Below are 22,675 nucleotides of genomic sequence, written 5' to 3'. Positions count from 1 at the left end.
TTAGACCCATTATGGCTCATTATTCATATAGATGAATCTGCAGTGCCTTCACCAGTACATACATGATCTTAATTCTTAAATGGAAATAATATAATCCATGTACTGGTATATGTACAGATCATCATTTCAATTTATTCACACTGACTGCTCACCGGAAGTTCATCCATCTGATATAAAATGGAAAGATACAACTAAACATGGATTGAAAAATTTATTCGACAAATAAAGTCCATCAAACATGATAAGGATCAGACACAAGCAAAGGATGACTAAATCACTATAAATAGCAACTAAGCCAAGAAAAAGTTTTAAAAAAAAAAAATTTGAAGAGATCCAGGCATCCACAACAGTCAACAGCAGATGGCGACGATGATGAAGCTCTCTTGGATCCTCTTCTTTGCGTTGCTCAACATCATGGGTATAACTGAATGCTGTATTCCTCCAACCAACTTATTTAATTAAGCTAAATGAGAGGGTGTTATGGTTGCAGGCCCAGAGGCAAGGGTGGTGGACGCTGCTGCTCCGATTTGCTCGGCCTATATGTGCGAACCTGCTGCATGCCAACGTCAGTGTGAGACCCACATGCCTAATCCTTCCGTGCAGGGCGTCTGCGTGGATGAGTACCTACACTGCAGATGCTTCTATCCTTGCTAACATTTTAATGTCTGGAATGAGTATGTACCTGAAAACAAATAAGGGGAATAAGATGCAACTTTTAATTCCGTAGTTGATTGTTGATATTCAGGCCTGATGAACAAGATATTAGCCATCAAATCTCTCTTTTATGTCTGGGATATGAATGAATATAAATTGGGTAAACTATAATTTACAACCACTGTGATTAGGCTAAATTTTAAATAGTCTCCTTGACCTCGTTTATACCACTTAACCCCATTATAGTTCTCATTTGTATCAGGATTTAAACCAAAACTTCGAACAGTCGTTAATTTGTCTTTTATCTACAGATAATAACGAAGGTAATTTTCTGTCAAAATCATTAAACTTTTTGACCTTTTCTTCGTATTTCCTCTCCTGGTTTAAAAGATTTGCAATGTTTAAATGCAAAAGTGAGACATATGAGATGAAGTATAAGACTAAATATTGTCGCCAAAAAAAAAAATCGCTCCAAATAGCTGTAAATCAAAAGAGATTTCTTTATTCCATGTTTGTCAGGCAATTACATATAAATCATAACCACAAGAGAGTTAAGTGACAGAAATTAAAACTCAGGGAAGCACTTTAGATTTCGCTACAAAAGGGTAAAGGGTATTTTTCTCCATATAAATTCCTGTATTGTGCCGAGGGTGGCAATTTCTAAATCAAGGCAGTCTTTTAAATTGTTCCTAAGTTTTACCCTAAGACAAGAACCAGCCACCATTAGGCGCAGAAAGAGTTCGGCCGCGTTTAGATTTACAGTAGTACAATGAGAATCTGGTTTGAGTTACCGATTAAGAAATTCTACATAATTGTATACCCAGGCCCACCACCACCTTCGGGTACAGTCCACTCAATATTTTGCCTTGGATCCTTAATATCACAAGCCTGCAACATCAGCAAAGATGATGACATGAGAAGAAAGGTTAAAGGAGAAGACAGCAACTGATGTGCAGTAACAATTTTTCATATGGTGAGCATCATTTGGAAGAACCAAGTTCAGAGCTTAAAAAATATTGAACAAAATGGAAGACGTTCATTTCTAGAGTATGACTTAAAAAAAGCAAATAAAAGGGCATGCCCACTACTACCAGGCTTAAGCATCAAAAGGACTTTGCAATAATAATGTATATGCACCACGACAAGATGTCCTTCAGACTATTTTAGAGAAGTTGAAGGATCTGTGTTCTTTGAATTTGTCCTCTTCTCCCTTCATCATTAAGCATAAATTGAAACCGACTCTGGTACGAGGTTCTCTAAAAATAATAATGTAAAATATTCTCTTTCATAAGAAAAATGTAGTAAAATGTAGTACCTTGCAGTGAAGGCAATTTTGAGCATTTATGTGAAGTTTCAAACCATGTTTCTCATCAGGGACATACCTTAAGGAGAAAAAATGTGTCATAAAAGTCAAAACCAGAACTTTAACCAATTAAACATTTCCACATAAACTACCTTTACGATTCCTTTGTCATTTTAGTTCAGAATAAGGAACAAAGGAAATCATCTTAATCCTATGCAAGCATCATGACATTTATTTCTCTTACTCATAAACTCGAGCTGGGCAGTAGCGTGATTCTGGTCCAGCATACACTGGCAGATTTACAAGTTCAGGTATTGTAGGATCTCTCAAGCGGAGATGAGCAGGCTGATTGTGTTCATGATTTGTGTTGCTCCTGCACATAAAAAGGTCAAGTTCACATGAAACTAACTGAAACAAAGTAAATGAGTTGATTAAATACAGAAACTTCATAAATTGTTAATATTGAATGATATGCCAATCTACTTTATGCAAAACTTGAAGCTCTATTATATGCACAGCAAATCTAACTACAACCTGCTGATATTGGAAAAACAAATTGTAATCAGTAAAGAACTTTGGTTCTCAATTGTATTCCTTCATAGGGCTTCTTTTGTTTCTTATTATGCTTAGAACTGAAAGACAAAGTCTGCTTCAGTAAAGTGTCACCAAATTCACAGGAGGTTATACCCGACCCAGATGATTGCTGCAATTAATCGCCTACTGCATACACACGCATATGTCTTTTAAGGTGAAATTTTCTTGCCACTTAAGTACTGAACTAATCAATTAACTACTACATACATGGGGCAATCATTATTGTTACATAGTATGAGTAAGTCATGAAGACTTCATTAAAGGATCAGCATCAACCATCTTTTTATAGAACTGGAAATCAACCCAACATACCTTATAAAACCTGACTTTAATTCTCAAAATTGGTTTACTATTCCAAGCAAAGGAAGACTGAGGCAAGAGTTGCATATCACCTCTTGCTTATTTGTCAGAATTGCAGAGTATGCAACCAGGGCTATCACCTCAAATTTCACAGATATAAAATAAAATCTGGAGAAAGGGGCAAATGAAAAGTTCTGATAGAATAAGAAACATTTCAAACACGGATATCTTTTATCAACAAAAGGGAAAGAAAAACCTATAAGCAGTCACATTACAGTTCTTAACTGATGCGCACTCAAAAACCGGTGACTCAAGTAGCAGAAATAGGCTTAACATGGCTTTAATAAACAGATGGAGTAACACAAGTTCATAATATTCATCAGCTCCAGCAGTCATGCATTAAGATAATGAGTATCTTTAGCTAGCATTGATAAATAGGAAGATGACCATTCCATGAAACAAGTATTCTCTCTGTTAACATTTGTCGATGAATCAAAATTTTTTTTTAAAAAAAGTGAAAATGAGAAATTGAGAATGCAATTGCTCCAGATGGCAAACAGTTAAAAAATAAAAATAAAAATAAAAAGCCTCCCACAACCTCTATGCAGCATCCACAAGTAACTCCTGCACTGCACTCTCAGAACCATTCATGAATGTAGATACTCGTGTATAGAGATAAAGGAAAAAAAAAAGACTCATGTTTCAGTGTGCAACATATTTGACCTGTACAATGAAGTTGGCACATCGAAGGAAATCTGCCCATCTGGCTTTGGATACTGTATTGGCGTATGCATACTGGCAATCTGCAAATGAGTAGTTATCCTGGTCATTTTTCCACTGACACCAGCAATCAAAATGCTAAGCATCTACATACACCTATTCCAAACACCTAGAATTCTTCTACTTCAACTATACAATTCTGAAGGTAGTTGATCCTCACATCTGTGGCTTCGTGATCAGGTTTCCCATGCTTTAATGTCAAAGGTAGTTTTCCTTTAAAAATATAGCTAAAAGAAACCAAACCAATGTCAGCAATTAAGAAAGCACATCAAATAAACAAGGCAAACATATTGCATTGTGAAGAAAAAAACTCACTGCTCCAAGGCAGACAAGGCCAATCCAGGAATAAATCCGTACTCAAATGCCTACAAGAGAATCCCAGTTAGGTGCCAGATATACTGGTAAAGGAAAATCAAAGTGCCAACTGAAGTTGGCTCGTCCTCTCTCTTGCCTGATAAGTCATAATATAGTCTGCCAATGATAGTTACAAATGGATCAAACATGATGGCATCACTTACTGGTCGATAGTTCCGAACTTTGTAGAGTTCTTCCCAAATCCATGATTTCTTTAGATTTTCCCAGTACATTTCCATCTTTTCTCCTTCAACTAACGCCTTAAAAGCTGTTTCTGCTGCAAGCATACCTGTGGGAGATAATGTATATATTACAAGTGGCTTTTAGAGATCAAACATTAGCATATTACGACAAGCCAAAAATCTGGATATTTCCTACATAAAGTGAACCTGATCACTAGCTATCAGGTGATAAGTGCTTCTTCAATAAGGATATAGGACAGAAGTCAAACCATGAAACAACAAATAAAGATTTAAATGTAATCCAGACAATGTAGAAATCCAGAAAGGACAAACCTGATTTCATGGCAGTATGTGTTCCCTTTATTTTAGGCACATTTATAAATCCTGCAGAGCATCCAATAATTGCCCCTCCGGGAAAAACCGGATTGGGAATTGACTGTAAATAAAGAAATATATTATTAATATCTCACAAATTTGTTTTCAAGAAGAAAAAAACAACTAAGTAGATCTGATTACATGAAAATTCCTAGTTTGCCACTTATTGAATAAACAACAGAGATGACTGCAGTGTTCAGATCTGCCAACAAGTTTCACTTTCTCTAAAAGCAGGACAACATTATTAAGTTATGTAAATTATTCTCCCTGTAGCTTTAGTGCTGGACAATCAGCAGAAATTATACAGTTCAGAACAAACTCAAGACTTGAAAGGTTAGGTCACTCAATAATAAATATTCACTTATCATAAAGTGATCCATTGATTATAATATAGACCATTTTTCATAGATGGCCTGCTTGATTTTGAGGCCCCATTTCTTACATTCTTACTTATCAAGAAGCTCGGATGTACCTGAAAACCACCTTCATTCAAAGTGCGAGCACCATACTGGATAACAGTTCCACCCTCCAATAGTCGTCTGATGGCTGGATGGTTCTTGAATTTCTAAAAATATGACAGAAAAAATAATGTCAAAGTTTCTTCAGAAGATCCACAAAACTGTGCCAGCTATTATTCTTAAGCACAAAACTATTATCAAAGAAATGCCCGATTCCCTGAACAGATCCACATAGACTAAAGGTGCAGAGGTGCAGTGGCATAAATAATATCATGTAATATCAAAGTAATCTTCATTACTCATTAGACACTTGAGAGGAGGGAATTTTTACATAACTGGGCCAACGACATACTCTTTTGTGGGTACAAAGGAAGAAAATGTTGATAATATAATTTTCTCGGAAGAGAGTGGTCAATATTGACAGGCCCCAAATAGTTGGAACTAGCGGCTTGTTGTTGTTTGTTGTTGTTATTGTTGTTGTTCAAGTAGAGAAGGTAACATTTCCAAAAGGGAAAAGAAGAAATATGCAAACTTCACTATGGAAGAATTATACTGGAAATTAAAGGCAAGTAGGCAACATAAAGAGAAAAGGAGTAATTCTTAAAGAAAGGCCAATAAGTCATATTTAACTATCAATGTATAACACAGTGATAATTACTCACCTATGATAGGATGAACTGAGAAACTAATGTTTCACAAAAGACTGCTGGTGAAAAAGAACATCAAACTAGAAGTCTAAAACACAAAGATATGAAAACCACATGCTTTAAAAGAAACAAAGGAAATAAAGAATATTGATATTCTATTAATACTAAAACGATGTAATTTATTTCGATTACAAGTTTACAACCAAAACTTGCAAGAAAGATAGATCTAAGAAAATAGTCAATTCAAGGAACTACTTTTTTCTATCCAAGGTTTAAGGGTTACAAATACCAGTGAAAGAACCAGCATTGGCTTGTTCAAACTTATAATTATCCTTCTTTATGCCATTTGACACTATTGAACTATATTATGCATTTGCCAAGTTTAAAATCAGTTGCTTTTCCGTAACAGTGTAACTTATCCACTTCAGCAGACTAAGGGATCAGTTTAACCTTTTACCACTCCAGTCTGATAACACTGGTCTTTCTAGAGTCCAGACAACTCTGACGTAGTTGAGCAACTTTTTCTTAATGATGCTGCCTGAAGTCTTCATTCCATATTTCTTAATTCAAACTTCATCTTAACTGCTTTATAGCCTTTCTGCAGTCCAGTAGTTCGCACTTCGCAGTCCCCAAGAATAAAGACTGTATTGTAATTTCCCCTTTTTTTCTCTTTCTTTTCAGCAGTGGTTGAAGCAAGAAGGTAGGTTAATTTGCTGGTCTTTTTAGTAAAAGTCATGTGTATCCAAAAAATTGCGCTCACAAGGTGTTATGAAAGTGAAACATCAAAGCCAACAAAGTTTCTTTTTAACAGCAATATTTTTGGGTGTACAGAACTGCATGATACTAGATGTTAAAATAGATCTCTTATCATAACAAAACAGAAAAGAGAGAAAAGTTTAAAGGCAATTTGGGGAGAAGTTACAGAAGTACATAAATAAAATGAAATCAGGAAAGAATGTCCAACAAAGTATATTGTCTTCCTCATGAAAGATGAGCATGGGATGCACTAAGCTCGTACAAGAGATAAACGTATTAATACATGAAAAGTTTGCCTTGTCTGAATATTGAATGATAAATCAATTGCCAAGATAAGAATCAACAGAAAATATCTTTTACAAAGTTACCTGAAACTCATCATATGGGCTTAAATAGGGGTTGCAATAATTCAAGGCAACAACTAGACCGATTGATATCTGCATATCACCATATAGAACTGTTAGGTTCTTACTATTATCAAAAGAAGCATAAACACATGCAAGATTTTTTTTTAAAAAGAGCATCTGAATTCTGAGTTACTCCACATCAAAGAAGAAACATTCATCAGTGGGTAAACCTCAACAATGTCTCATTTGTAAAATCAAGCATTGGGTACAAATTTTTGCACATGACTCGTGACTCTCTAATTGTTGTAAACTATACAGGCCATTTTTCTCCACATTTTACATTCCAAGCCAAAATAAAATCAAGAAGCCGTCTCAAAGGAGGATATAAAAAGTAGTGTCCATCTCAGAACATAAACAACCAAAATAGCACAAACAAGGCATAGTTCTTATAGTTTCAACAGACAATTAGAGAACTAAATCAATACTATTAATTTACCAATTGCTGTAAGCCCCCGTTTCACTTCAGGAATAACTCATTTTCTATTCTAGAATACAAGTCCTTATTCTAGAATAACAACTAAATATCATAATAACTCTATTCTAAAATACAAACATTATTCATCAAAATTATATTTTATACTACACTAACTCAATTACTAATTTACCATTAATATCTATCACACTAACCTACTTTATATCAAAATCAAAGGGTATTTATGATAATTTCATAAAAAATAAAAAATAAATTAAATTTTTTTCTTCACTTTATATCACATCAAAGGTAATTATTATATTTATTTATTATACAAGTGAATATAAGAATAATTATTCTTAGAATAAAGACATTATTTTAAAAATAACAAATAAAAAATACCTATTCTAGAATTGATCTTATTCTTAAAGTAAGCGAGGCCTTAAAGTTTAAGCTATTAGAAAACAATAGTTTTTACATTTATATGATAATACTCTCCCTTCACTTTTGAGATTGAGATATTTTGATAAGTCCAAGAAGTGGACTTGACCTATATGGGTGAAGGCTTTATATTTTTAAATAAAGATAGGTATTATATTATTTGAACTCATGATCTCTTGCTCTGGTATCATATTAACCTACCCACTATTCTAAAAGTTTAAGCTATTAAAAAATGATAGTTTTTATATTTTTCAACAAATACAATTAAAGTGCTAGATATTGTGAAAGAAATTTGATTGAAGTAATTATTCAAAGAATGAGTGAAATTGGTTAGTAGAAACCCAAAAGGATGTTAGAAAATATAACATGCTTCTAATTGGAGAAAGTTAAAGTAGATGCAACCGCATGTTGTTACCCTTCTAATGAAGCCAACGAAGAACTAAACTAACTTCCATAGTCAAAGCAAATATAATTGAGGTAAATTCTAATATAAAGGATTTAAAGTTGTGGAATAAGGTATGCAACATCATAGACGACAAGAGCACTTTAATTTATAAAAAATAACAAGTACAGACATTAATACAAGAATCCAGCAACATACATAATTTGAAGCCCTACCTCTATGATTAGAAGAGTCATAGAATAACAATACGTGATATAGAAAAGGTAATGTAGAACATACCAATATTCAGACCTATCCTTTGAAATCTACAAGCCCTTCAAAGTAAAGAAAGGTCACACCTACCTGCCTGTCATTCATGTGATATAGAAAACTTCCTCCGTATGTGCTCGAGTCTAAGGGCCATCCTACTGTGTGTAGCACAGTGCCTGGTTCGTGCTTCCCTTCTTCAATCTCCCAAACCTAAAAATACCACATCCTATTCTCAGAAAAAAGTAAAACAACAAACTATAATATTGAATTATATTTACAATCTACAAAGACTACAGCTATATAGAAGAGATGTAACAAAAAAGAGTATAAAGTTATTATCATCAGGAGCCCCAAGATGGACAATAAAGTCAGCGGAAACAGATAATAAAAATCAAATCTTTCTTTTAGCTTGTCCTAGTAGGTAATAAAGGAACAGAATTCCAGAATACAAAGGGAGTCCCTGTTTGCTAATAGAATCTTGGTGAAATAAGAAGCACCAGCATAGGTATAAATGTATAATCGCAAGGGATTACTTCTTGCAGTGAGTAAAACTGGGAATAAGAAAAGTAAATTTGAAGAATGTAAATTACCTCCTTAATGCCTAGAGCATATGTCTGATGTTGTCCCATCCCCTTTTCTCGTAGTTTGTGATTCAGTATCAGTTTCTAAGAACAATAAAAGAAAAAAAATGTAGGTGAACAAGGAGAACAGCAACATCAACATGCAAAAGGGCAAAGAGGGTGAAAAGAAAATTCACTAGAATTAATCAAGGATTCAAGATATTATCAAGTAAATAGATATAATAGCAAACCTCCGATAGCGAGCCTCGACATCCTTCACCCAAGAGTGTAAGACGTCCTGCATTATATTTTTTAATTCACTGACCATGAAAATAATAAATCAATAAAATGATTAGTCACAACATACTATAAGAACGTGAAAAGAAAAATTCAAATAAGAACATAAATATAGCACTGAATATGGATCTTCCTTGTCCAACCAAAGACAAAGGTAACAAGACAGGTAGTTCCTAGAAGATTTTCCACCTCTACAATTGCCAATGAGTTAAAATCATAAATGTTTAAAAGTTCATGAGAATGCCTCAATCAAATTTGGTTACTTCCAAATGGTCATCTGATACATGTGCCCCAAAATATATGCAGGAAATTTTTTCCAGCAAAGTATTAGCAAAAAGAACCAACAAAAGAGTGCATGCCTCTCACTTCCACACCACGTTGAAAAGTTTCCCTTTTTGAACCATCTTTAGCTATGCCCAAATCATTGGTTGCAACACCAACAACCGTTTCATTTGCATCGTACAAAATCTGGTAAATTAGATGTTAAAAACAAAAGAAAATGATTAGGTCTTCAGTATCCTATAATTAGTAATTACTATAATAAACCTCAGAAAGTACCTCACTAGCAGCAAAACCTGGATAAATTTCTACACCCAATTCTTCAGCCTTTACTGCCATCCATCTTACCAGCTGGCTCAAACTGCATAGACGAATTAATAGAAAAAAGTGTATAACAATATGAAAGTACCAAGAAGAATCGGGACTGAAGCAGATAAATATCTAGAAGCTAAAATGCATATCATGTCTCCTAGACATGATCTTTTTTTTCTTTTTTTTTTTGCTTTAAGATGATTAAAAATAATAGACATAATAAAACTTGTGAATCTAGAAGATTTATTTGCCTTACAAAATGTGGTGGTATACCAGCTCCTCAGATATTACAATTATTTCGCCAACCCCTCATATTTAAGATATCACTTTTATAATTTTAATATTTTACTATTTTTACCTATAATACCAAAGAGCAAGTTGATAGGTAGCATTTATTGTCTCTGAAGAAAGAATTACAGTCCTACCTCTGTTCTATAATAGTGCGATATGAATTCCTTTTTTGGCAGCAATTATACATACCAATCTGCTAAAATTTTCTTATCCTACATTCCTACTTCAGTATATTGAGCTCAAGAATAAAATAAGCATGACTTTTCAAATAAAGGCATTTTCAGAAGATAGCTAACAATCAAGACCACATGGTAATTTAAGGCAATTGAGACAATCAAGCGAAAATGGTAATGTAAGGCAATAGAGAAAAACATTAGAAAAGGAGTTAACATTCGAAAAAATTGTATAATAATCACAAAATTGGTATGGTCAAAATTAGTTTAAAAAAATCTTAAATCCTTGATAGAAATTTTTGCATACCTTATCACATAGTTTCCTTTATTGTTAAAGGGAGATGGAAGTGCCAATGCTCTATTCTTTGTGAGCAACCAGAACTTGTCAGAAGAGACAGGGACTTCAATAGGAGCCTGGTGAACATGAAACAGACAAATAAAAAGCAACCCTCACACTTTTAAACTGAAAAACTGCATATCCATTATATGATGAGCATTCCTAGAGCAAAGTTCTTAGTTACAAATAACTGTAATTGTTATACACTTAAACATTACCTATATTTGTTATATTGTGATATTGTATATACTTAACAGCAAGGAACAACAACCTTTGTTTAATGGGTCGTCCTCTATTAGACAAGTTATCATTGCAAAGTGTGAGACTATATTGAAATGATGGGTGACCAAAATAGATCCAAAGAGTTCTGCATTTTAATTCCCTTCCAAAATGGCTTTAAGACTAGAGGCAGTCAATGTTGCTTTCAAATTACAAATATGATACATAAAGCAACAGTTTAACAAAAATACTTCTGCTAGATGCAAATCCTCATCTAGTCAAGGTTTCCAGTATCAGGATCAAGATCGATATTAGTTGTCCGAAAAAACGATACGTATCGGCCACTCGTATCGGATCGGACAATTTTTTAAAATACATTAAATTTTAATTATTATCTAAAAATACAAAAAAAAATAGAAAAAATAGAAAAAATAACAAAAAAAAATAAGAATATAAAAATATCTCACATATGAAGTCTAAAAATTATATTAACTTACTCAAAATTCAAAATTACTGCACCTGTAGCAACATGAGCTTCTGCTACAAGTGCACAAAAGCAACTACCGCTGCTTCATCGGAGCAGCAGTAGAGCAGTAGGAAGACAAAGAGAGAGGAAATGAGAGTGGAATAAAAAACTGAAAAAGGAAATTAAAAAAAACTCACTCAAGGTTAGGGGTGACAAAATTTGACCCGACACAATAACCCGACTCTTAATCGGGTTTGGGTTTAGTATAATCGGGTTCGGGTTTATACTACTTTATACTACTGACCCATTTAAGCATACGGGTCGGATCGGATCAACCCACTAACCCGTTTAATATATATATATATATATATATAAACTAAAATCGTAGATCTAATTACATCTACCCTAACACCACCTCTCCACTCCTCTCCAGCCGCCTCAACGGGGGGTTCACCCCCGTCTCTACCGCCTCCGTCTGTTGCCTCTGTCTACCGCCTTCGCCTCCGTCTGCCGCCTCCGCCTTCACCCCCATCTCTGCCTCTACCTTCACCTCTTCCTCTGCCTCCGTCTGCCGCCTCCACCTTGTTATAAAAGCCGCCACCAACAACTTCTTGGTAGACAGCAAGCTTGGAGAGGGTGGATTTGGCCTAGTTTAGAAGGTCATTAATTCCTTTATTTAGCATCATAAAGATTCAAATATGAATAAGTAAGACAAATTGTAAATAGTTTACAAGGTCATTAATTCCTTTGATTACAGGGTCAACTAAAGGAGGGAGAATACATAGCTGTGACAAGACTCTAAACTTCAGCTCAAGGCAGCGATGAGTTCAAGAATGAGGTCGTGTTAATCGCATAACTGGGAGCTCTGTTCCCTTCTCCCCGTCGACTTCAAATCTAGCAACTCCTCCCGGTGGCTGTCGTCAGCGCTCCTCCCGAAGCGGCAGCTGCTCTTCTTTATGCTCGGAATCTAGCTAAAATTAATAGAACTGTAATTTTTATGTTTGAATGAGTTTGATGATGAAAGTAGGTTAATTTGTTTGTTAAACTCATTATTTTTATAGAATAAAATTTAAATTTTATATAGGGTAATCGGGTTAGACGGGTCGTGTTATCGTGTCGTGTTAATACGACCCGTTTATTAAACGGGTTAGACGGGTCGTGTCGTGTTACCCGTTTAATAATCGGGTCGTGTTCGTGTCTAATAAATGCAACCCGTTTATTAATCAGGTCGTATTCGTGTTAAAATAAAGTTGACCCGACCCGATTGCCACCCTACTCAAGGTCGCCATAGGACAACATCATCAAATCTTGGTTAGAGAACGTCGCTAGAGGTCAAAGTCGCCAGAGATCTACTTGCCAATGGAAGAGGTAAGAAAGAAAGGAAGAAAGAAAGAAAGAAAGAAAGGAGAGAGAGAGAGAGAGAGAGAGAGAGAGAGAGAGAGAGAAAGAGAGAGAAGGATGGTGGGGGGACATCAATTATTGATGTCCCCTAGGTCAGATCCGGCCCATTCCTATCCAAAACGGATCGGTATTAGCCGAAACCCTAGCCAATAGGATTAGGAATGACTAAAACTGAAAACCTTTTAGCCCTCCAGCAACAGTTTCTTCACACTATTAATGCAGCATCTAGTTAGTCAGGCACCATAAACAATGGTGCTGGTCCTTCCCACTTAGGTAGTCCAGATCTAGGTGCTAGGTTGAACAAGTTGAAGTTTCCAAGGAAATCAATCTAAAATTTTAGTGAACTATTCATCTAGGAGCAGGGAAAATTTACTAAAGATATGCCATATGAAAGTGACCATACAATGGTGCTGGTCCTTCCCACTTAGGTAGTCCAGATCTAGGTGCTAGGTAGAACAAGTTGAAGTTTCCAAGCAAGTCAATCCAAATTTTTAGTGAACTATTGATCTAGGAACAGGGAAAATTTACTAAAGAAATGCCATATGAAAGTGACCATACACCCTCTTGCTGCCAATGTGGGATCAGTTCATCCAATGCACGAGGTTCAAAAACATTCCCTGACAGGATATGTGCCCCTGAACAGATGTGCATTGTCATTAGATGAAAAGAATTGGAGAAAATGGATCGAACTATGTCAAAGTAAAACTTCAGATTATTAAAGAAGACAATATATGATGGTTTAAATTTTGGTTGATAATCAAGCTCAATTTCCAAAAGTCCATAGTATCTTTTTGAGATATCATTAGTATAAAGAAGAATATGATCTTAGCATAGATTTAGCACAAGAGTTCGAAACTTTAGTAGGCCACTTACACTATAAGGAGAAACAAAAAAAAAAAGTAGTTGAGGAAAGAGGACGGTGATGATGATTAATGAGAGATTGTAAAACAAAAGTAACAAAAGCTTTTAGATATGGCCTATAGGTCTAGTGTCATAAACACATTTCCTACCCTTTTATAGGAGAAACTCCTTTTCCCTTGGTTACAGTAAGCAGTTCACATGACTACTGACTAATCATCCCAATTGGTTGCCTCCCCCGTGTAGGAGCAAGAAGCCTGAATGAATATTAAAGGAGGAAGTTCAGCTATGACCTATAGACCCCAGATCATACAAAATTCATTTCTGATCCCTCTCCATTTTCCAATTTGTGTCCTTTCTTCCTAACATGTGGTCCTTTTTGCTTTTCTTCAACTTACTACTTTGCCATTGAAGAAAAAGTGAATAGCATAACAATTTGCCATGATAAGATCTACAAGTTTGATTGCTGGTAACATATTAGATTCAGGAACAACAAAAGAGATAATACTTTTCAGGTGCTAACACTCTTGTGCTATGTCAATGCATCTACAGAGAATCTGTATCAAATTTCTCTAGACAGTCTATAGGTATTCAAAGCTCTTGTTTCCAAGCAGGACACCTTTCTAATTTTACTCACTCTAGCCCATTATCCTACCACAACCTCTATGCTTCAAAGGTTGCGCCATACGACCTTTGATTTTTAGTATATGTGAAAGCCACATCCCAGTTACGTGAACTCTTATTTATTTTATATCTGTTTGTATCACACTGATTTGATAATGACCTTGATTTATAATAAAGTTAGCTTAATTTCTCGATAATGGATTATAAAACATGGATTTAAAATTTAATCCTAGATTCTTACTTCCTTTTTTTCCTAATGCATATACTAATTTCTTGTTCTAAAACATGAAATTTAGATCTGTATCAGATCTCTCGATGCACTATCATGGGAATCTGCATCAAATTTCTGATACTTATCTTAAACCGTGACATTCCTCCATATCTGCAAGTTCCTATCTAATGAACTTGATCTCAGATTTCTTTCATTTCTGACACGAAGTATATTAATTTGAAATTTCTTTCATATTCCATATGCATACACCAAAGGTCCTTAATCATTTTCCTATCTGGAATGCATGATCATGAACTTATATGTACGAATCTGGCATCCGACTTTTGATCTTTATTTCCGAAAAGCTTCTCATCCTTCTCTCCCAAAAAGATAAGAAATACAAGAAAGATAAAAGCTTACCCACTTCGGAACCCTTCTCCAAGACGCAGACAGAGAGGTCAATGTTCCTTTCATGGCACAACTGCTTCAGCCGAATCGCCGCCGACAACCCCGCCGGCCCCGCCCCCACGATGACCACATCGTAATCCAACGCCTCCCTGCCGTCCGTCCCACCGCTGAACCATCTTGATCGTCCGATTGAGAAGCCTGAAACCGAAACCCTAGATCGAGAGCGGATCAAATCGACCAAGTTAGGGTTTCTTGGAGGAAACCCAGACGAAGAAGACGAAGAAGACGAAGAAGAGAAGTGGCTCCGAACTAGGTTCTTGGAGAGATAGAAGGACGGATTCGGCGAAGAAGAGCTGGTCTTGGAGAAGGAATTCTTGACGAGGTTTGATTTGGAGGAGAAAAAAGAGAGCAATCTATACATGGTTGCTGTTTGTTTCTTGATAGACGAGTGAGTGCAGAGCAGAGGGAGAGGAGGAGCTCTTGGTCTCAAGAAAGAAGGGGGAATACGAAAACGTTGTTCCCCTTTTTATAATAATCGTGTACACACTTCATTCACGCGCGTGTAAATCTCTATTATTCTAACATTTTTTATTTTTATCTTTTGAAAAAATGACAAAAAAATTTCAAAATAACCGCCTACATTTTATCTTATTTGCAAATAAGTAACTGGGTGGCATCCGCAAAATATACATCAAAGGAGGAGTCGATTTGTAAATACCGAAATATAGGTGGCTATTTGCAAAATATACGATAAGCCAAAAAAGTGTTGACCATCAACCGAGCCCTCTTTGTTCCGTTGTTCGTCTTCTCCCTCGACTCAACTTCTTCTCTCTCTTCTATCCAAATCCACTTATAAATGTTTAATCCAATGCCATTAATTAATTTAAGTGGTCCATGGAATCCCAAAAAAAGGAAAAAGATTCACTTGGGTAGCATTTAATTAATATATACATTAAAGAGTGGACAGATAAAAAGTAGCATTTAATACTTGGGTAGCTAGAATTGGTATCATGATCTTTAAAGCTACTTACTTGTTTGATGACAATAATTGAAATTAGATAAAATTACAAATAATATCCTACATTTTGACTATATTATAAACAAAACACTTTCTTTTTATTATTTATAAATAATATTTCTTATTTCTAAAAAATATTGTGCAACTTCCTAAGTTAACTTTAATTTAGGATTAATTACATTCTATCATATATATATATATATATATATTTATGCTTAAAATTATTTAACCCATGTACAATTTTGTTGTACTAAACTAGTCTCTTTACTTCTAAGTAATGAGAGATTCTTAGATTTTTCGTCTACTTTGTCTAAATTTCTAAAGTACTTATTTTATATATATTAGACAAACTAACCGGTGAGAGGGTAATTTGGGTATTTAAAAATTTTATATAAAGGGGTAGTTTAGTAATTTAGATAAAATAGATTATATTAGATGAAAATTCTAATTATCACACACTTTAGGCACAAGTAAATGGATTAGTGAAAGAACCGTATAAAAGGGTAAAATGATTATGAGCATAAGCGGAGGAGGTAAACTATATTTAAGTTAATTTAATAAGAACATAACAAAATAAAATAAAATAAAAAGTATGATATTTCATCAAATTTTAATGATACTTTTTCATTTTCTAAAATACTCTTATCTCGCTTTTTTAATATGACATTTGAGATAAACAATAATAATTTTGGGTTCATTCATCTTATGAGATTCGGTGTTTAGATGTGATTTCAGTATTTTAAATGTTTGATTTGATTCAATTTAGTTGTATAATTAATTATAACTATCTATCTATCAAACAGTAAGATGTGGCTTTATAAAGGCTCTTGTTGTAACCCAAGAACCATAGCACTGCTAATTCAAATTGTATCTTTACATGAGATTAAGGCCTCTAAGAAATTTTTTTTACCGAATACTAATGATTACTGAAAAATATCTCAATTTCCTGATGACATGAGATAATTAATCTTTGGTCGCCAGTAAGCCTCTTAGTTGTTTAATTGGGGGGGTCTAATAGTCCCCATTATTTTCTCAAATATTATCTCCACCGAACACACCAGAAGCATGTGGCGAGTCCATTAATCACTTGCTGCACTTACGTCTCTCTCTCTCTCTCTCTCAGCCTTCAATGCGTCATTACTTCAAGCACTGTATTCCGGTGAGGCCAATTACTGCACCTATTCAAGAGGAGGGCATGGGCATTTCGTGATCCCCAAGCTTTGCAGCAGGAGGTAGCTAGAGATGGAGGAGTTGGGATTTGAGAGTTTGCTGGGTGAGATGAGAGAGAGTTTTGAGAGTGGGAGGACGAGGAGTCTATCTTGGAGGGAGGCTCAGCTGAAGGCTCTTTTGAAGCTCTTCCAGGAGAAGGAAGAAGAGATATGTAAGGTTCTCAAGGAAGACGTGGGCAAAAGCTACGTTGAAGCATTCAGAGATGAGGTTCACATTCTCATGCACTCTCTCTCTCTCTCTCTCTCTCTCTCTCTCTCTCTCTCTCTCTCTCTCTCTCTCTCTCTCTCTCTCTCTCTCTCCTTTTGAGAAAGGAAAAGAACTTCTTAATTCCTGTAGGTTGGAGTAGTGACCAAGAACCTCAACTCGTCGCTGAAAGATTTGAAGACATGGATGGCTCCTGAGAGGGTGAGAGCTCTTCCAACTTTTTAATGCTTTGCTATCACTTGCTTAATAATTAAAATAAGTCCTTTGAGTAATAAAAATCGAAATCTTCTCAACTCAATATATTATATTAATACTCATAAATTAAAACATCCGAGAATTTTGCAACTAATCATAATAACTAAATAATAATTTTAATATGTACAAAAATATAAATAGTTAGTTGATTAAGTATTTTTATCTTATTTATTTTCGGAGAAGCCATAACTCTCATCTTAAATGATAGCCATGATTTTTCAATTTTCAATTTATATTAATATTTTTTACTAGAAACTAATGAAATGAATGAAATTTTTTAGGGTGAAATATATTGTACCATATTGTAAATTATTTTACCTTCATATATTTTAAAAAGTTTTAGATCAGTCCATATAATTATAAATCAAGTGAGACTATTAATTTTTATATCAAATTTAATGAAATTTAACTATTTTGATCATTTATTAATATTATCTTAAAATAATTTTGAACCCAAGTACGTAACTGAAATATATTTAATGGTAAAATATATGAAGCCAAAGGGTTGTGTATGCTGGACATTGTCCTTGGCCAATGACCAGTGAAAGGGCTGAATCATTAATGTCATAAACGCTACGAAAAAAGATAAAAGGGTACGATCAAACTTGTCCTTATATTCCTTAAGCTATTTAATATTTTAGAAGTTTTGATTAGTAATAAGGTAAATATTTAATAAAAAGTATTAATTTCTCTCTCCTAATTAAATAATACTAAATAAAATTAATCAAAATTACCGGCCATATAAACTCAAAGTACCTGTCACTTTTCTAACTATTTAATTTTTTACAAAAAATAAAAATGATAATAAATTAGTAAAAGTTAACGGTCTTATTATTAAGAAAATACTTAAATTTTAATTTTTTAGAGATGAAAATTATTTTTAATAACCAATTGGTTGGTATGGAATCATTGGTCTTAGTAATAATACTATATATTATACAAGTATGCTGTATATAATTTGTATTCATTATTATGTTTTCGGTTTGGATTATTGATCTAAAGGGGAAAGAATGCGACAGGTTTCGTTGCCTCTGGTAACGTTTCCGGCGAGGGCGGAGCTGGTGAAGGAGCCGCTTGGCGTGGTGCTTGTGTTCTCCTGCTGGAATTTCCCAATAGGTTTGGAATAGTGTCAAATGCTAATGGGATAATGCTAAGATAATTAGAGGGGTTTATGATGATGTATGAGTATTGCTGGGTTCGAATCCTAGCAGTATTAGTTTGACTGGAATATCATTAAGTTTTCACTCTTTTTTCTTAAAAAAAATTGAGTATTTCCTCCAAATTGATCGCCTCGATCTCCTCCTTGGGCTTCGGATTTGGTTTTTTCTAGGGCTTGGAATGAGATTTTACTAGATTTTCTTCTCGGTTTTTTCTGCCTATTTCAGCTGCTGGAATCTTTATAGAAGTTGTTAATTTATTTACTTTCTTCTTTTTTAAAAAAAATTTATTTTAAGATTCATAACTCTATAATTTGGTCCAGTTCGTTTTACTGTTATAATAATCTCAGCAACCTTTGTATAATAACTACGATAATATCTTTCGCCGAGAAGAAGGAAGCAATCTTGCAAGATCTAGCTGATAATTCTCTGTGTATTTAGTGGTAATTTGTGGATGTTGTTGGCTATTAACCAATACTATATGTAGGATTGTCCTTGGAGCCATTAATTGGAGCCATTTGTGCTGGAAATGCTGTGGTTCTGAAGCCTTCTGAGATCTCCCCAGCAACCTCAGAGTTTCTAGCAAACAACCTGTCCAAGTATCTGGACAATAAATTTGTGAAGGTCATTCAAGGTGGTCCACAAGTAGGAGAGAAGCTCTTGGAGCTTAAATGGGATAAGATATTCTTTACTGGTAAGTCCCAAGTCCATTTCTACTGCAATCGAATAAGCTTCATGAGCAGGGTTGTCTGTAAGAATATTATTACAAGGATTTAATTATATCATTGCCTTTATTAACACTTGTGACATAGTTTGGTTTGAATACATCCAGGGAGTCCCCGGGTTGGACGCATTGTCATGACCGCAGCTGCAAAGCATCTGACACCGGTCGCTGTTGAACTAGGGGGGAAATGCCCAGCCATTGTTGATTCACTTGCGAGCTCAAGAGACAGAAAGGTATTCAATATAATATATCCCACTTTGCCACAACATAGTAACATAAAATTCTCTTTTTACATAAATTAGTCCCGCTATAGAAGTGTTCGCAGATACGGAACAAGAACATACATTCCAAGGATTGACATATTGCATGTGCTAGATCTGGTTTGGCCAATCAACATGGGAAATCATCAGGAGTTGGGGAAAGGATCCAAGGTACAAATAGAGTTCTGTCTTGCGGGGAAGATGTGGCTTGACTTCTGTTTATGTGTCTGTTGGATGGAGATGGAGAAGGAGAAGAAGTGAGGATGAATGGGTCTTCTCTTATCCATCTATAATTGAATGGTAAGCCAGGATCCAGCTTATAAAACTGGTACGTTTGCAAAGCTGAAGTGGATGGCCTTGGACTGCCTAGAGTTGTCAGAAACTTGGTCGTACAAATTATTCCTGAAGGAAGACTATGAAAGGCTTTCATCCCAGAGCATAATCCTAAAGAAATATATTCATTTCTTGCTTGAAGGTTCAGAGTGCACTAGGCTTCCATGAATTAATTTCCTACTGTTCTTTTCATTTTTCATTTCAAATGGATGAGTTATATTAATACTTCAGAACCATTGTTCTTCTTTCTTCAATACTTCCACAGATATTGTTGGTTTTTCAGCTTTCGTTGTCCATTGATAGGAAACTTTAACCCGTTATTTTCTGATGATCATGATCTAGTACATGTGCTCTTATTTTCTACCTGAAATATAGGTGGCTATGGCTCGAGTAGCTGCAGGAAAATGGGGTTCTTGTGCTGGACAAGCTTGCATTGCGATTGATTATCTACTGGTGGAAGAGAAATCTGCATCCGTTCTGGTATGTATCAGTCACATATCAGTTCTTGTTCTTGTGAACTCACAGTACCTGAAATCATGAGCTTCACGATACATCTCACTCTTCCACTCTTCACTTTCTCTGTTGAATAACAATGCATACATAGTATGATGTGACATTATTCTTGGACCTTCCTTGCTGTAGGTTGAATTACTAAAGACAGCAGTTAAAAGATCCTACAGCGGACCTGAGAATATGACGAGGATTGTTAATAAGCAACACTTTCAAAGGCTAAGCAGTCTCTTGAAAGACCAAGAAGTTGCCAAATCTGTTGTGCATGGTGGTTCCCTGGATTCTACAAACTTGTAATCCCTCAAAATCTTTCATCATCATCTTAGTCTTACCTTTCTATGCTAATGACCTTCAATATCTGATGTTTAGATCTAATATCATCTAACTGACAACGTACCATCGTATAGAATCATTGAACCAACCATATTGATGAATCCCCCACTAGATGCTGAGATCATGACTGAAGAGATATTTGGTCCATTGCTTCCAATTATCACGGTGAGAAAAGGACTAGTATTGTTGATTTAATCAAGAACATATAAGGTTCTCATACTGATCCATGCTCTACAGTTGAAGAAAATTGAAGACAGCATCAAATTCATACGAGCACGGCCAAAACCACTTGTTATCTATGCTTTCACCAATGATGAACTGCTGAAAAGACGAATCATAGAGGAAACATCTTCAGGAAGTGTTACCTTCAATGATGCCATCGTACAAGTATGTTTATTCTTTAGGAGCTATTCTTATTCTATTTCTCATCAAAGTAGCCATCCTTTTAATAATTTTGCCTGCATGCTTTTGATTTCTGTTGGTAAATCTTCTTTGCAATCATTAGTTAATGATGACATGGAATTAGATAACCTACTAATGATAACAAAAGATGATCCGCTAACTCACCATCTTCTCTAAAACCTTAGGTGGATAGAGAAAAAGTGAAATTTGAACTTTTATATTACGACAAACACACCTAAGACATTTTATGGGCGTAAGATGTGAAATTGTGGATTGAAATTAAATGATGGGGGGTTTTATATTTTATTTCATATATATCGTCTGGGCGGTATTCAAACTCGTGACTTCTAGCTCTATTACCAAGTTAAGTTTTCACCTTCTCTAGGGCGGATCTTTCATATGTTTCAAACCTTAGCCATAACAAATGACTTATTATTGCTCCTGTGTACCATTGTTAAATTACTTATATCTTGCTCTTGTAATTTTTTGCAGTATGCATTGGATACACTACCATTCGGAGGAATTGGCGAAAGTGGTATTGGGAAGTACCATGGCAGGTTCTCTTTCGACATGTTCAGCCATAAGAAACCAATTCTGAGAAGAAGCTTCCTGGTCGAGATTCCTTTCCGATATCCACCATGGGACGAAAGAAAGCTGCAACTAATAAGACGTGTGTATCAATTTGATTATGTTGGATTAATTCTCTGTTTTCTAGGTCTGAAGAGATAAACTTCATAGTGTAGACGCAATTATGCACATATGGATTATTGATTTCCTACTTAATATTACTATTCTATCAATAAAGGAGAAGTATTCCTTGAGGTTTGCTTACTTCTAAAAGTTCTAAATTCATTGTTACTGAATTGACGGTGTGCGAGAGATGTTCCCTCCTGAGTACTGCTAGGGTTATCACTGTCTTCTCCCTCTCCGATCCCCTAGCCATCTTGGTTAGATGTAAGGGAAGGGCCTCTCCTCTCGTCGGGATCCTCTTTCCACATCTCTCTTCTATTCTCTCTCTCTTGGCGCGAGTCGTGGTTTAGTCCTCAGCAATCCATATCTGGTGTGACTGGGGAGGGTTAGGAAGGCTCGGTCCCTCCTCGGCTCTGGCCATGGGGAGCGCTTTGCCTATTGCCTAGGTTTGTCGACTTCTCTAGTGTATCCACCTTATTATTATTTTTCTTTCTTGTTAGATTGTTGTTTGTGGTGTTTCAACCCCAACAACGGACTCTTGTTCTGGCTTCCTGTCACTAGAGGGTTTCAACAGTAGAGATTCTGTGACATCGCCATGGAGAGGCATTGACTCTTCCGGTGCAACCAACTTTGCTTTACTTCTTTATTTTCCTTTTTAAGTTGTTGCTCGTGGCGTTTCAACCCCTAGTATCTAAATCCTCAGGATACTTTTATGCCCGTTGAGGCAATCCTCCATTTTCCGCTATGTATCTAAGTTGTATTCTATTTCTCTGTTATGAGATATACAACGTAACTTGGAACTTTCTCT

At 35.3% G+C, this 22,675-nt stretch overlaps 2 protein-coding genes across 3 annotated transcripts; one reads left to right on the top strand and one right to left on the bottom strand.

Annotated features, from left to right (window-relative positions):
* Positions 1-541: 541 nt before the first annotated feature.
* On the bottom strand, positions 542-15,258 carry LOC140782119 (electron transfer flavoprotein-ubiquinone oxidoreductase, mitochondrial). 2 transcript variants are annotated; one of them, XM_073128518.1, is made up of 19 exons: positions 14,764-15,258; positions 13,209-13,285; positions 10,535-10,641; positions 9,731-9,812; positions 9,532-9,640; positions 9,127-9,173; positions 8,906-8,980; positions 8,409-8,525; positions 6,772-6,840; positions 5,015-5,107; positions 4,501-4,603; positions 4,150-4,274; positions 3,947-3,996; positions 3,792-3,858; positions 3,575-3,654; positions 2,202-2,330; positions 1,970-2,036; positions 1,446-1,542; positions 542-682 (listed from the first exon to the last, which is right to left on the bottom strand). In XM_073128518.1, the coding sequence occupies exons 1-18, from the start codon at positions 15,170-15,172 to the stop codon at positions 1,459-1,461; spliced, it is 1,890 nt and encodes a 629-aa protein (XP_072984619.1). In that variant the 5' UTR covers positions 15,173-15,258; the 3' UTR covers positions 542-682; positions 1,446-1,458. The 2 variants fall into 2 exon arrangements, with proteins under 2 accessions (XP_072984619.1, XP_072984618.1); XM_073128517.1 differs by lacking the exon at positions 542-682 and having other exon boundaries at positions 1,131-1,542.
* A 1,583-nt stretch (positions 15,259-16,841) lies between these two features.
* On the top strand, positions 16,842-22,008 carry LOC140782512 (aldehyde dehydrogenase family 3 member F1). The gene is made up of 10 exons (XM_073129122.1): positions 16,842-17,206; positions 17,336-17,404; positions 18,478-18,574; positions 19,103-19,309; positions 19,448-19,572; positions 20,308-20,412; positions 20,575-20,735; positions 20,850-20,940; positions 21,013-21,162; positions 21,670-22,008. Exons 1-10 carry the CDS (start codon positions 17,012-17,014, stop codon positions 21,904-21,906), a joined length of 1,437 nt encoding a protein of 478 aa, XP_072985223.1. The 5' UTR covers positions 16,842-17,011; the 3' UTR covers positions 21,907-22,008.
* Positions 22,009-22,675: the final 667 nt, after the last annotated feature.

Source organism: Typha latifolia, chromosome 2, assembly GCF_019914945.1.
Source record: "Typha latifolia isolate L0001 chromosome 2, TyphaL0001v2, whole genome shotgun sequence".
NCBI classification, from domain to species: domain Eukaryota; kingdom Viridiplantae; phylum Streptophyta; class Magnoliopsida; order Poales; family Typhaceae; genus Typha; species Typha latifolia.
This window is presented reverse-complemented; position numbering and strand designations above follow the sequence as displayed.

Coding starts and splice junctions, on each gene's coding strand:
- LOC140782512 (XM_073129122.1), top strand. CDS start 17,012: ATGGAGGAGTTGGGATTTGAGAGTTTGCTGGGTGAGATGAGAGAGAGT. Junction 20,941..21,012: donor CATTGCTTCCAATTATCACG/GTGAGAAAAGGA, acceptor CATGCTCTACAG/TTGAAGAAAATTGAAGACAG. Junction 21,163..21,669: donor TCAATGATGCCATCGTACAA/GTATGTTTATTC, acceptor AATTTTTTGCAG/TATGCATTGGATACACTACC.
- LOC140782119 (XM_073128518.1), bottom strand. CDS start 15,172: ATGTATAGATTGCTCTCTTTTTTCTCCTCCAAATCAAACCTCGTCAAG. Junction 9,813..10,534: donor AAAGGAAACTATGTGATAAG/GTATGCAAAAAT, acceptor TCGTCTATGCAG/TTTGAGCCAGCTGGTAAGAT. Junction 1,543..1,969: donor AAAATTGCCTTCACTGCAAG/GTACTACATTTT, acceptor CTGATGTTGCAG/GCTTGTGATATTAAGGATCC.